Below are 13,063 nucleotides of genomic sequence, written 5' to 3'. Positions count from 1 at the left end.
ATATATAATCATCATAATTATTATTGCCATTTTTGTTGTTTTTAATTACAATTCAAGGTTGGAAATATTCTATATATTCACATTTTATTTATAATATATATGATCTGAAAGTAAACCAATGGAAGTAAAGTGTAAAGTCCATTTCCATACTGATATAATTTGCTAAAAAAAATCTATATAAAAAAGTTATATATCATATATTTATCTCAATTTTCTGTTATTCTGGTTTTTAGGTTGTTCTCAAGTATGTCCCTTTTGTGAGCCAGGAGTCGTTGCTTGTTAAATTGATTTACTTATTCATCACAGACACTGAAAGAACATCAGGTTACATCAGGGTTAGTATTTTGCATGAACGTTTCATAAAGAAGCCCAATGCACTGCCAAACAGAGGAGCAGCGATATCAAAGCAAGACTTTTGATGGCACAACCGCTCATGCAGGGTGCAGGCGGGATGACTTTGAGATCAGGAATCATCCCTGAGTTGAATGACCCGTTGGTCTGGAAATACACATGGAAAAGGGTGTCAGGTAACAGCTGAGGTCAGAACAGAAACATGTTTAAAGGCTTCATTCATGTTGTAGAGGTGTGGACACTTACAAATGAATCAACGACTATGACTAGCTGATCAATTTTCTTCAGTGTTTGCTGGTATTGATTGATAGACGTGTCATTCCAAGTGTTCATGTACATCATATTGACCCAGATACTGCAAAGTTATCAAATAAAAGCCACATTATCATTAGGGCAAATATTGAGAGCTAAATTCATTAAAACAATGTTTTAAATTAGATTACTCTGTATCTGCTGCTCCCATTGCAGGTGCTAATGTCTGTAAATTAGGGAAGCTCACACAACTGCTCAGATTCATAGCTGGATAGTAGAAGAGGAAAGACAAACACATCTCTTCTGAAGTCGAGAGCCCCCCCTGAGGGCAGAAAAAGAGAGTTACACATCCATATTCCCCCCAGTAATCAGATTACTTTTGTCAAGTAACTAGTAAAGTAACGCATTACTTTTAAATTTACAACAAAATATCCGAGTTACTTTTTCAAATAAGCAATGCAGGTTACTTTATTTTCCCATTTATTGACTGACACCTCTTGAGAGAAATCGTGAGTAATTGCAGAAGCGTTGTGTGCGCTGTGAGAACATGATGCTTAGTGTATTTCTAAATGTGAGCATTTACTCATCTCACTTGCACAAAAACAGATTCAGAATTCCTCAAAATAAATAAAACAGTGAAATGCATACTCAGAATAATACACAAACCTTAAATGTTAAATAACACAAATATACTTTATGTATTTAATCTCACTTTATGAACCAATGTCTTTGCTGCCGACCTTTGATGATCCAATTCAACCATACTAAGCAAAAAGGACTTTAGATAAACATCACATTTGTTTATGTTTTGTTTGTTTTTATTGCTGAAGTAAGTGTCGTATTCTTCTGCAATCCAGAATGGCATTTCCTTCAGCCTGAGGTTTATTCATTTCACTTTTAGTGTGAAAGGGCCATTACATTTGCCAAAAATATAACTTTTTTTGTTATTAAAATACAAACAAGGAAGCCCAGCCCAGTTGAGAAAGAGTAATGCAAAAGTAACGTAACACATTACTTTCCATAAACTACATGCTGCTGAATAAAAGACAATATGAGCCTCTATGTAAATGCACTAACCCATGTGAGTGTGGCGCGGTTTTCAGTGTTATATGTGCACTCCACCAGCAATTTGTCACCCTGCCAGACAAAAAAAGTAGCTTTATTTCACTTACTGCCAATAATATATATATATATATATATATATATATATATATATATATATATATTAAACCTTTTCGCACTCACCAACTTCACTGTCTTAGTTTTGCCCAAGTTTGTCACTTCCTGATATTCAAAATTGTAGTTTTCATCCACGGCTAGAAGATCAATCTGTTTTCCCCCTCTGAAGAGGATAAGAATTTACAAAAAGAATAATTCATTACAGTAACTTCTATGCACCACAGAAGAAAGAAAAGCACACATTATTTTCAGGTGAACTTTAAATCAGATTAGTCCAAAAACGTTTACCTGAAGTGTCCGACTCGCACCTTCCGTCCAGCCAAGTGTGTGTGCATCATCACAGAAAACACCTGAAGATCATGTGGCGACTCCAGAACCTGTAGATCACAGAACACAACAGATCATCCAGTCATCTGCTGAGTCTGCCTTTGATTGTGAGAATGTGAGTAGCTAATACATACATACCTTTGGAATATAGGCAGTGTCACACAGGCCGTACGTGAGGAAGGATTTGGCTTTGGGTGGGATGGCGTACCCAGGGGCCACGGCAAGCCCTGTCATCAGAATAGCTGCATCATGCTGACGGAGTTCAGACGTGTAATAGAATCGCAGACCTGAGTTATCAACTCGACCTGTGTAGAGGGGAGTATTGTTTTACTTTGTCATGAAATCAAAAGAGGGTGGGACAACCTGTCACTCACATGAGATTACAGCAATAGAATACAACAGTCTCCATTAACTTTTTCAGCGGCGCTGGTTCCGGAAGTATCTTTGTAGCTTACAGTAAGGCTGTTTAAAGGTTTATAAGTTATCGTTAAAAAAATCAATTTCCCTATGGAGAAATTAAATGGAGTTTTTCCTTCAGGAACCTGACTGTTGCACTCTATAGCAAACCACAAAGTCACCCCCTACATTCGAGAAGCCATTTCACTCGGATATGTCACAAATCACAATAGGGAAGAAAAGACTACCGCAACTTCCCTTTCATGCTGACTTTAAATATTCATCACAGTGTGATATTTTACATTGTAAACCACTACTGACTGACCTGCACTTTTATTTGGGTTGTTGTAATGCACTTCAAGCCTGTAGAAAAAATCTCCAACATTTCCTCCAATTGGAAGTCCTGCCATCTCAGGGAGTTCAAAAGCCTCGAAAAACATCATATAATTCAAAGGTTACATAGAGCTTCAGTCAGTAATTTTACCTCAAGTTTTGCATGAATAGTTGGCTATTTCAATAATAAAGTAGCCTAATATTGTGTATAACAATTGAAAAGCAGATCTTTTCAGTGAACCAGCTGAATCAGTTCTGTGAGTAATTGCTTAAATTTGGATGTTTCTCACATGAAAATGTTTTAAAACCACATTCACAGGAGAGACTAACCCCTCCGCCAACTCCCCACACAGCAACAGTCTCCATACACTCTTCCCCGCCGCCCGTGTAACATTGCACTTCAAATGGCTCCGTCACAGTCGGCGGGCAGCGGTACAGCAGCAGATGATGCACGAGGTCGAAGTTTTTGATGAACGGCTCAATCTGGAGGTGAGGAAAGTAAGTCAAGAGATGAAGATGATCGACAGATCGGTGGATAGATCATGTGTGTGAAGTTCATAGACTCACTTACACGATAAATGTGCTGTTTGCGCTCAAAAGTCGGGGCTCTCATGATCTTGCAGTGATAGTAGGTTTGATTGGCTGGTACAGAGAACTGAAATGATTTTAAATGTAAGTAGTAAGTTCACACTTACTTTTTTTTTTTCTTGCATGATTGGTGCCGATCTGAGATCAACATGCATTTACAGTAGGCTACCATTCAAAAGTTTGTGGGTCAGTATGATTAAAAAAAAAAAAAAAGAATAAGAAATGAATAGCATACTTTTATTCAGCATATTTAATACAAATCAGCATATTTAATGATTTGAAGGATCACGTGACACTGAAGACTGGAGTAATGCTGCTGAGAATACAGCTTTGATCCGGGTCGCTAAAGACCCAAATATGTATCCTAATAATGAGTGGCAAAACATTTATGGATTTAAGGATTAAGTCAGTTTAACGTAAAATTTAATTTGAAATTACTTAAACACCCAGTTCTTTCTTCTTTATAATCTAAATTATTTGGCATAATTTTTGCATTATTAAATTACAATAAGTGTTAAATGTTAATTTAATAAATTTCAGGCAAAAAGAAAAAGTAAAAATCTCTTACATTGACCATAGTCATGTCGAAATACTTGCTGTTTGGAGGAGTGACACGAGGCATGTACTTCAACAGGTTCACCTCCTTCGTTCCCCTTCGGTTAATGTGGTACGCGACATCATCACTCTGTCCGTACGCATAGATCAGCTTCATGGGAAGATTCTGATCATGCAATAATAATAAAAAAAAATAAAACCTTTTAATGTGATCTCTAAATGGAAAATAAGAAGCTCTTTGGCCACCTACACAATGCAGCTAAATGTGGTTGTCTCTCACAAAAGTTTGCAGTGTGCATATGGCCACTAATAACAGCTATTTGTTTGAAATATAAACCTTGATATAAGGTTTCTGAGTTAAGGAAGGTTTTTAGAAGGACAGTTGAAAGCCTCTTGACAAACAGTATAAGCATTTTGGGTATGGAAAGGCGTTCTCAGAAACACCCTGGCCTGATCCCTGAGGATATGTGGATTCCCTTACATTGCTGGTTTTGTTTTGTCAACAATGCCATAGTTTCACCATCATTGTTTTCTGAATAAAACTGCAGAATACATATTACATAGAAGAAAGAGGAGGGTTACATGGTGTTGTTAAACTACTCTTCCTTTGTAGTGGTATAGGGGGAAGGAACACATTCAATGTTTATATGCTCACAGTGATGGATAAATCATTTTCATCACAAGACTCAATGGATCTCTGAAACTTCATGACAGTTTTCCCATCAGACTCGGTTAGAGACAGGAGTTTGTAGTTCTGTTGCTGGTCAATCACAGGTATTGAATTCCCCCCAGCATGACGGTCCTGAACAACAGGAAAACATAGATGTATGTACGCATAGCAACATGGGGTTTGTCTTCATGTTTATAGATGTACAGTTCCCAATCCAGTTCAAACTAGTTTAATAGATTGACTTTCAAAAATATCAGGTTCATTTACCAACATTTACATCTATTTAGAACATCTAGTTTGGAAACAAATATAATTCAACTTATTCGTCTAATATAAAAGTAGATTTAGTCTTGTCTTTGACTTTGTCACACTTATGAAATAACTTCCAAAATATCCCAGCTTAGAGCCACTGAGAAAACTAAATAAGTTCATAATATAAAATCTTATATTTAATGAACTACATATTAATTACATGTCACTCAGTATGAATCAAAATCAAGAATATAAAGAAGAGCTTGTAACTCCACTTGAAGTGAGTTATTGACAGTTATCATCAGTCTTGAATCTTGATAATGTGAAAGACTAAAATAATTTATATAAGAGATACTCTACTAAATTTGAAATACATATATGAATCAGAATGAAGAATATAAAAGTATCTACTGTAAGTGACTTTGACAGTTATAAGTGTCAGTCATTTTTTAACTTTACCGTGAAGTAACTGCCTTTCGGTCCAACTCCTCCAATGACGATATCGGCTCCAGTCATTCCTCCTTTAGGGCTGAAGCCAAACCCGACCCAGCCGCTGGTGTTGACAGTGAGCTCGAACAAGATGGTGCCCTGGATCTCATCAAAGCCCCACTTCAGCCGCACATTGTGCTCGGGGTCCAGGTGTTCAGAGAAAGGCAGAAGAGGGTCTTCCTGAGCGCAGGACCACTGGGCTGAAAGCAAGAGCAGGACAAGAGATAATGGGCCCATGTTACCTTTTCAAGTCTTTGTGTAAGATGTTTGAGAAGACAGTGTACATGAAACTGCTCAGTAGTGCACTTCAACAGCACTCTTTGTGAGCGGTCTGTAACCCCCCCGCCTCACCTGAGTCGCAGTCCTCCTCCTCTTCTCTGCTGAATCAGGTTCCACATCACCTGATTTTACTCTATTATCAGGGAAGCATAAAGGCTACAAGTAGTACAAGTGAGGCTGCCATCAACTACCAGAAGCACCTTTCATGTTCTTTAGAAGTGAACAAGCACATACAAAAATTACTATTTATTTTGGAGACGTAATGAACAGCCAGCATAGAATTGTAGTAATTAGTAATTCCATATGGCAGAGATTCATCAATAATGTTACATAAGCTAAAGTAAATATTTGTTTTTCGGTTTTGCCCTTTCAGTATCCTCTTGTCAAAGCAAAGGAGCAGCGGTCAGAACTGGAAAAAAAAAGAAGAAGAAAGGCTATCATAAAAATGAAAAGAATAGAAAGAATGTTTTAGGGAATAATCCAGGCTGTGTGTATTGTCTTTTTTTCACATCTCTATATTGCGGGACATTAAATAAGTTCACATAACTGAATGGAATAAGCATTAACTTCCTGCTTGGCACAAGATTTGAGGGATCGTTTGGTTAAACTAACGAAACAATAAAAAAACATCAAAGAGATGGATTAATACGAATAAATATATAGGCTACATAAGTAAATAAATATTTTGTAGATGAAACATTTGATTACAATTGAATTAATTTAATTAAAACATTAAATTATTGTAAAGTTTTTGTAATTTGCAATTGCTTATGGACCGATTACCTTTTTTTTTTGTAATCTTATATATTTATAATCTTACATTTGAAAACAGTAGAGTGCATGGCCATAATGTATCATGAAATCAGTCACTTACAGTTTCCTTACAGTTTGGACAGGGTTAAAAACAGACAGAATGCATTACACATTAATATAAAATATTTCTGCCCTAAAAAAGTATGCAGCTCCTTTTCTGCTATATTAAGTCTACTTTTGCTGATGGCTCTTCTGCGTGTGAGCCAATGATGGTCAAGAAGTGCAGAAGAAATACCTCTGTTTTCCACTAGACGGCTCTATGCACATATCTAAAGTTTATTTATGAATAACGTAGCCTGAATGATCTCCACTAGCGAAATCGGGTGGTAAATGTGGCTATGTGGAGAATCTGTAAAACCCTTTATTAAACTTCTTCAAATAACAAACATTATCATTGTTACACAAAGACAATACATTCGCATTCAATCAGCATGCATTGAAATAAAGGAAAGTAAATAAATAAATATTTAAAAAACGTTAGATATAAACTAAATCATTAATTAAAAATAAATAACGAAATATAAGCAACGCCCATTTGAAGAAAACGACTTTGAACTGGCTTTGTAAACACTCCTAGCCTGGTTAAAACCAGACCATTCTCAGTAGTAACTGAGTTACTTGCAGAGCAAATCTAAATTTGCCGGAAGTTGTCTGGGTTTTCCCAGGCTAAAACACTCCCGCTGTCGTGTGTTTTTGAAATATAACTCATTTCCACTAGAGGCCGCTCTAACACTCGGCCCGCCACTCTTAGTTTGAACTTGACAAAAGCTGACGTAATCATTACCTAAAACATCTGTGGACCAAACTACTTACATTTTATAAATGCAGTCCTCTTTTTTTTTTTAAGATTTAAACTTGAAATGAAAATGTATTTTGAATATTTTGAGTACTATAAAAACTTAAAAGCTATAAGAACAGTGGCTGTGTTTAAGGGCTTGGCACTTAATCTGGACTGAAAGACTGAAGGAACTTCACCTGGACTGAAGGACTCTGGAGTTTTGTTGTATTATGTCATGACAATGACAATAATTGTTGTTAATGTTTGTGGGGTTTTGTTTCTTCTTCTACAAGCATTTAATAAAAATAAATAAAACGACCTACTTGAACAAAACAGACGTTGTTTATTTAACATTAGCACATGTTTAATGTTAGTTTAACATTCTTAGACTAGACATTATATGAAGTAACCTATATACGATATGTAAAGTGAATATAGTATATTTTATAAACTGTATGATAACCACAACATGATATATGTTGTATTTTATGTATTATAGATAACATGTAAATATTATTTGTACTATTATTTTTAATAACACTTTTTTTTGCCCCCTACACACTCATACAACATCTGTGTGGCTTTTTTTTCTTCAAGGGGTTTGATCAGTTTCCGGTTGTGTCTTTTATGTGTGTGTAACACACACTCAGCTGCAGTGAAGTTGAACAGCTCATGACTGCTGGACAAACGGCGAGTTTGGATTTACACACATTACTGACCCGCTTGATTTGAGTCTATTAGGGTTTAACAAGAGGATTAAGTGCTATTGGCGATGTAAATAAACTAGTTTGAGAAGGATCGTTTCTGGCAGAAGAGAAATGTCTGGATGAAGAAGAAGAGAGTTTATCGCCATTAAACTACAGGTTTCTGTGATGACTGGTTAATGTTTATATAATGGAGTCGAAGGTAAGGACTTGTTTGACGTGTTTTTGGTTAAAGTTTGTGGCTGATCTGTCTGTAATTTCTTTGCACTGAGATCACACTGGGTTTGAACTGCCAAAGTATTTTCAAACACACGCCGATAAATGTACTCTTTAAGTGTTTAGAACTGTCTCAAACATCATAACCGACCTGTTTAACACTCCGAAATGGGTCTGAAATGTTCTCTTTTTGTTATTTTAACGGAGTTTATGGGCTTTCTGGTGAACGTTGGAAAATATGGATCATTAAGAGTCTTGTGACATTTTTAGTGGGGTCATGACGTCATTTGGGATGCATGCTGGGATATGTAGTTAAAATGTAAATCATTCACCAAGATTAGTTAATCATAACCCAACACACTAACTAGTTACCTTTATAAGTGAGAGCTTACAGCTTTCTGAGTGTAAATTCTTCATGAAATAATTTTTATTTTATTTATTATTATTATTATATTGTTTTTGGTTTTAGATTAATTACATTAACGTCCTTATCACAACCAGGAAAAAGATCTGAAACAAATAGTCATAAACAAATACACTATTTTATTATGTAAAAATACTATAAATAGTCTTTAAAACCATAATATTTAATATCATATTATCTTTTTATGTTGATTAATTACCTCTAATTTTAATGGTAAAACTTTAAATTACACCAAATATCTGTAAAACTACTGTAACAGGCATTTAAATTTTTTATAAAAAAAAGGAAATTATGTTAAAAAATTCAGACCATTTCCTGTAAAAACAGTGAAGTGAAAAAAACAACAACTGTCACAAGTAAGTCAATACTGAAATCAAAATGTCAAAGGTGACGTAAATGTAGGACTGTCTTTATTATTCACCTAAATGTCACCTAAATAAAATGACTGCATTCTACGTGAGATGCATTTACACATAAGTTGTTCCAGTTTTTCATAGCTTTGTCTTTTATCTTTTAGTTTTAGTTGTAATATAATAACCCTAGTTTAGTCCTTAATTTAGCCCTGCTCTCTTGACTGTCAATATGAGGATGTTTCTAATGATGGAGGGATTCAGACACATGCTGTCATGATCACACTTCTGCTGCAAGCCTGATTTATCAATCCCACCTTTATGAATTTCTCTGTTATTTGATCTCTATTCCTCATGTTACTTCCTCCTTTTGTCTTGCACGTCATAATTTCTATTCATCATCACTTAGTTTTTACTTGAAGACTCGTTGTGAAAATGGTCATGGACATTTGACATCAGACAGTTAGTGGTCCATCCATCACTGGCCTTCTTACAGCTTTTTTTTTTAAGTGATGCATTTCATTTGAATCAGAAGTGAAGTTTCCCCACACACAGACTCTCTGTGTCTGAGTCGTGGCTTGTGAATCCCTACAGAGAGAGACCCTGTCCAGCTGTTCATACAGACCTCACTGTTTGCTGTTTCGTTAGCTTCAGGATGTGTGTGTTTCTGTGTGTTAGAATAACGGGAGCTTTGTGGAAAGTGTTTTTTCCCCTTTATGTTTGGTGGAATGATTCTATTTTGTATGCTTAGTTTAATCACAAAAACATGCTCTAGGCCTATATTAATTCTGTTTTAAATTCCATCATCTTTTATCACTGCAGTTCAGGGCCTTATGGATGAATCTCATGACAGAATGTCCAGGTTCACACCAAAATAAAACGAAAGAAAAAATGGGATATATAATTTTGCATGCACTAAGTGCAAATAGCCTGACTTGTTGGCTGAGGCTATTTACACTAACTCCACCCACTGACGTCTGGTTGGGTCAGACACAATTGACCCTTCGCAGGGAGTTTGATTGACAGGCGATCTGACCAATCATAATCCGCCATCCGCCGAATCCGCCATTTTTGTCCGACAAAGCAGTCAGGAGAGTTAGAAGATTAACGTTGGAGGTGTGTACGTAAAAAACGGTGTGTACTGATGTCTTTCTGCGGTTAAAGGGGTGGTTGATTATGATTTCACTTTTTTAACTTTAGTTAGTGTGTAATATTGCTGTTTGAGCATAAACAACATCTGCAAAGTTACAACGCTCAAAGTTCAAAGCAAAGGGAGATATTTGCTTTTAAAGAAATAGTTTTTTAAGGACTACAACAAACAGCTGGTAGGAACTACACGACATTCCTCCCGGGTTAGTGACATCACTAACCCTAAAATGAACATAAACCCCTCCCCCTGGAACGTGATTTATAGATTATCATGACAGAATATGCGAATTAATGACTAGAAGATACTACACATACATAACTACATAAATTCATCAACTAATCATTCAGAAATGTCCTGTTGCTTCTACATGTTGTCACTTCTTGAGTCTCTCCTTTGTCTGACTTAGGTTTGAACATAAACATTGACATTTTCAGTGCATGTCTGTGTGAGGTAAAAGGACACAAGCTGTTGAAGCTCTGCCCTCTGTGCCGGGAGCAGCAGCTCATTTGCATTTAAAGGGACACACACAAAAACGGTGCGTTTTTGCTCACCCTTAAAAAGTGACAATTTTAACATGCTATATAAAAATATCTGTGGGGTATTTTGAGCTAAAACTTCACATACACACTCTGGGGACAATAGAGACTTATTTTACATCTTGTGAAAAGGGCATTATACCACCCCTTTAAAACTCACATTCCTTCTTATGTTCATTCATGATTATTTGATGCTATAAATTAACTAGAAGGAAGAGATGATCGGTTCACGAGCAGCTGTAACTGAGGTGCTGCAGCGATCTGTCATGACACATTAAAAAGCCACAAAACAGAATTAATTGTTTAAATTTCTTTTAAAAATGACCAAATTTGAAAGGTGAGACTTTGTTTACGTAACCTGCTCTGTCCTGTGTCAGCGCATTGTCAGTGTCCTCTTTGCTCCGCGATGTTATTTTTCACTGTGTGAGAACATGGTGTGGCGTGAGAGCAGCGTGGCTTGTCGGACATAGCAGCAGTAACTAAAGGGGGCGGGTCTTTGAACGGTCAATTACATGAGATGCTACAATGCTAACAGTAGCAGTAGTGTAGGGGTAAGGCGTGTGGCAGAACGATTTGACACAAATCAACCTGAGTTGATCAACTCACAACAAACAAATCAAATCGAAAAGGCAATTATATTGAATAAAAATTAAGAAAATATTTGAAAAGTGGAAATAAGTGTCTCATTTTTGTTTAATCATAAAGTGTATGGGGGGGCTTTATTGCCCTAATAAGGTGGCTTACATTTAATAATTTTAATAAATGTAATAATTTACACTCTGTTATTATTGCATAACGTTTAATGTACAACACCGAGGTGCAAATATTATCTGCTACTATTCATAAGTAGGCTATAAATAGCAGAAATACAATTTTTACACTTATTACAAAGAAAATACTGCTATTTTTGCATAGTGTAAATAGAATCTATCACCATATTCACTTATATAGCATATCGCTATAGAAAATGCTGCTATTTTTACTTGGTGTAATAGAATCTATTGCTATTTAAACTGTGTAAATATCATCTATTGCTAAGGAAATATGCTATTTTCACTCAGTGTTAAGTTAACAGAATCGAGTTGCTATGCACACACAGCCGCTGCCTTAGGAAAATTCACTGCAGAATAAAGTGACTTTATTTTCATGACATTTAAGAACGTTTCGTCAGCCCCCCCCCCCCCCCCCCCCCCCAACTTTTTTTTTTAAACTCAGCATAAATTAAATTGAGTATAACAAATACTACAGTGATGTATAATAATCACTTCAAATTTAATTCATATATTTTTATTTTATAAAAAAAAAAAAAATCCATTACAGTGATGAGAGAGTGTTTTTGGCATTGCATACATTGAAACTATGAATGCAATTGTCCTAAAATAAGCCTCAGTTTCTTTGAATGATATATAATTTATAATTAAAATGTATATATTTTTTTATATATATGAATTTGTACTAAATGGACCATAGATTTCTTGACAGTTTTCATTTAATTCACTCTTAATTTGCAATGATCCTTCATTGGTTCCAGAAACAGTGTGAGTTAAACATTAATCAGGTTAATGCTGAGGTCCTGTGCTTTTAATTTTGTCCAAAGAAATCCAACCGAACAAGTCTAGCTAGTTCTATTCCATTAATGATTGCTAACATGTCCTAACACATTTGGTGTCTGTATATGCATGTGCTTTACTTTTACTGTTCTACCTCCACACAGGCACAGGTTTTATATGACTTCTCGGCAGAGCCTGGGAATAATGAGCTGTCGGTCCGAGAGGGTGAGACAATCACAATAACCAATCAGGTGAGTTTATTCCTCTTGCATAATGTTTTATAACACCTGGCTCTCCATGTCTGCTCTGAGATGTTGCATGTCAATGGGTGGATCAGAACCTTCTCTGTAAAGCTGATCCGTTCCCTTCTGTTCCCAGAACATTGGAGGAGGATGGATCGAGGCAAGGAACTCTAGAGGAGAAGTCGGATTAGTACCAGAGGACTATTTAGAGGTAAGCAGTGTTCATCCAAAAGGCTTTATCATGTGTATATACACTACTCTCGTAAAGTTTGGTCTGTTTTGGAAAGAAATTAAGTTTTATTCAGCAAGGAGGCATTAAATAAGATCAAAAGTGACATTTACAAAAGATTTCTAATTCAAATAAATGCTGTTCTTTTGAAGTTTCTATTCATCAAGAATCCTAGAAAAAACTGTTTTCATAAAAAATATTAAGCAGCACAACTGTTTTTAACACTGATAATATTAAGAAATATGTCTTTAGCAGCAAATCAGCATATTAAAATGATTTCTGAAGGATCATGTGACACTAAAGACTAGAGTAATGATGCTAAAATTTATCTTTGCTATCACAGGAATAAATTACAATTTAACATATATAAAAATTTCAGTTTTTTTCTGTGTTTATGATA

At 35.7% G+C, this 13,063-nt stretch overlaps 2 protein-coding genes across 3 annotated transcripts in view; one reads left to right on the top strand and one right to left on the bottom strand.

The window, feature by feature from the left end:
• Positions 1 to 269: 269 nt before the first annotated feature.
• On the bottom strand, positions 270 to 5,944 carry moxd1l (monooxygenase, DBH-like 1, like). The gene is made up of 13 exons (XM_082148129.1): positions 5,363 to 5,944; positions 4,637 to 4,783; positions 3,995 to 4,147; positions 3,410 to 3,493; positions 3,169 to 3,321; positions 2,831 to 2,933; positions 2,248 to 2,414; positions 2,071 to 2,159; positions 1,849 to 1,945; positions 1,681 to 1,740; positions 795 to 925; positions 598 to 706; positions 270 to 498 (listed from the first exon to the last, which is right to left on the bottom strand). The coding sequence occupies exons 1-13, from the start codon at positions 5,627 to 5,629 to the stop codon at positions 358 to 360; spliced, it is 1,701 nt and encodes a 566-aa protein (XP_082004255.1). The 5' UTR covers positions 5,630 to 5,944; the 3' UTR covers positions 270 to 357.
• A 1,935-nt stretch (positions 5,945 to 7,879) lies between these two features.
• Positions 7,880 to 13,063, top strand: part of snx9b (sorting nexin 9b) — a 28,642-nt gene continuing 23,458 nt past the window's right edge. For both annotated transcript variants that reach the window (XM_082146610.1, XM_082146609.1), the window contains exons 1-3: positions 7,880 to 8,168; positions 12,357 to 12,443; positions 12,571 to 12,645. In XM_082146610.1, the coding sequence (XP_082002736.1) occupies positions 8,157 to 8,168; positions 12,357 to 12,443; positions 12,571 to 12,645 (174 nt within the window). In that variant the 5' untranslated portion in view covers positions 7,880 to 8,156. The remainder of the gene's footprint in view (positions 8,169 to 12,356; positions 12,444 to 12,570; positions 12,646 to 13,063) is intronic.

The sequence above is a fragment of the Leuciscus leuciscus genome (assembly GCF_965113295.1).
Source record: "Leuciscus leuciscus genome assembly, chromosome: 19".
In the NCBI taxonomy this organism is placed as follows: domain Eukaryota; kingdom Metazoa; phylum Chordata; class Actinopteri; order Cypriniformes; family Leuciscidae; genus Leuciscus; species Leuciscus leuciscus.
The sequence above is the reverse complement of the archived record's forward strand: the minus strand, read 5'-3'. Positions and strand labels throughout refer to the sequence as shown.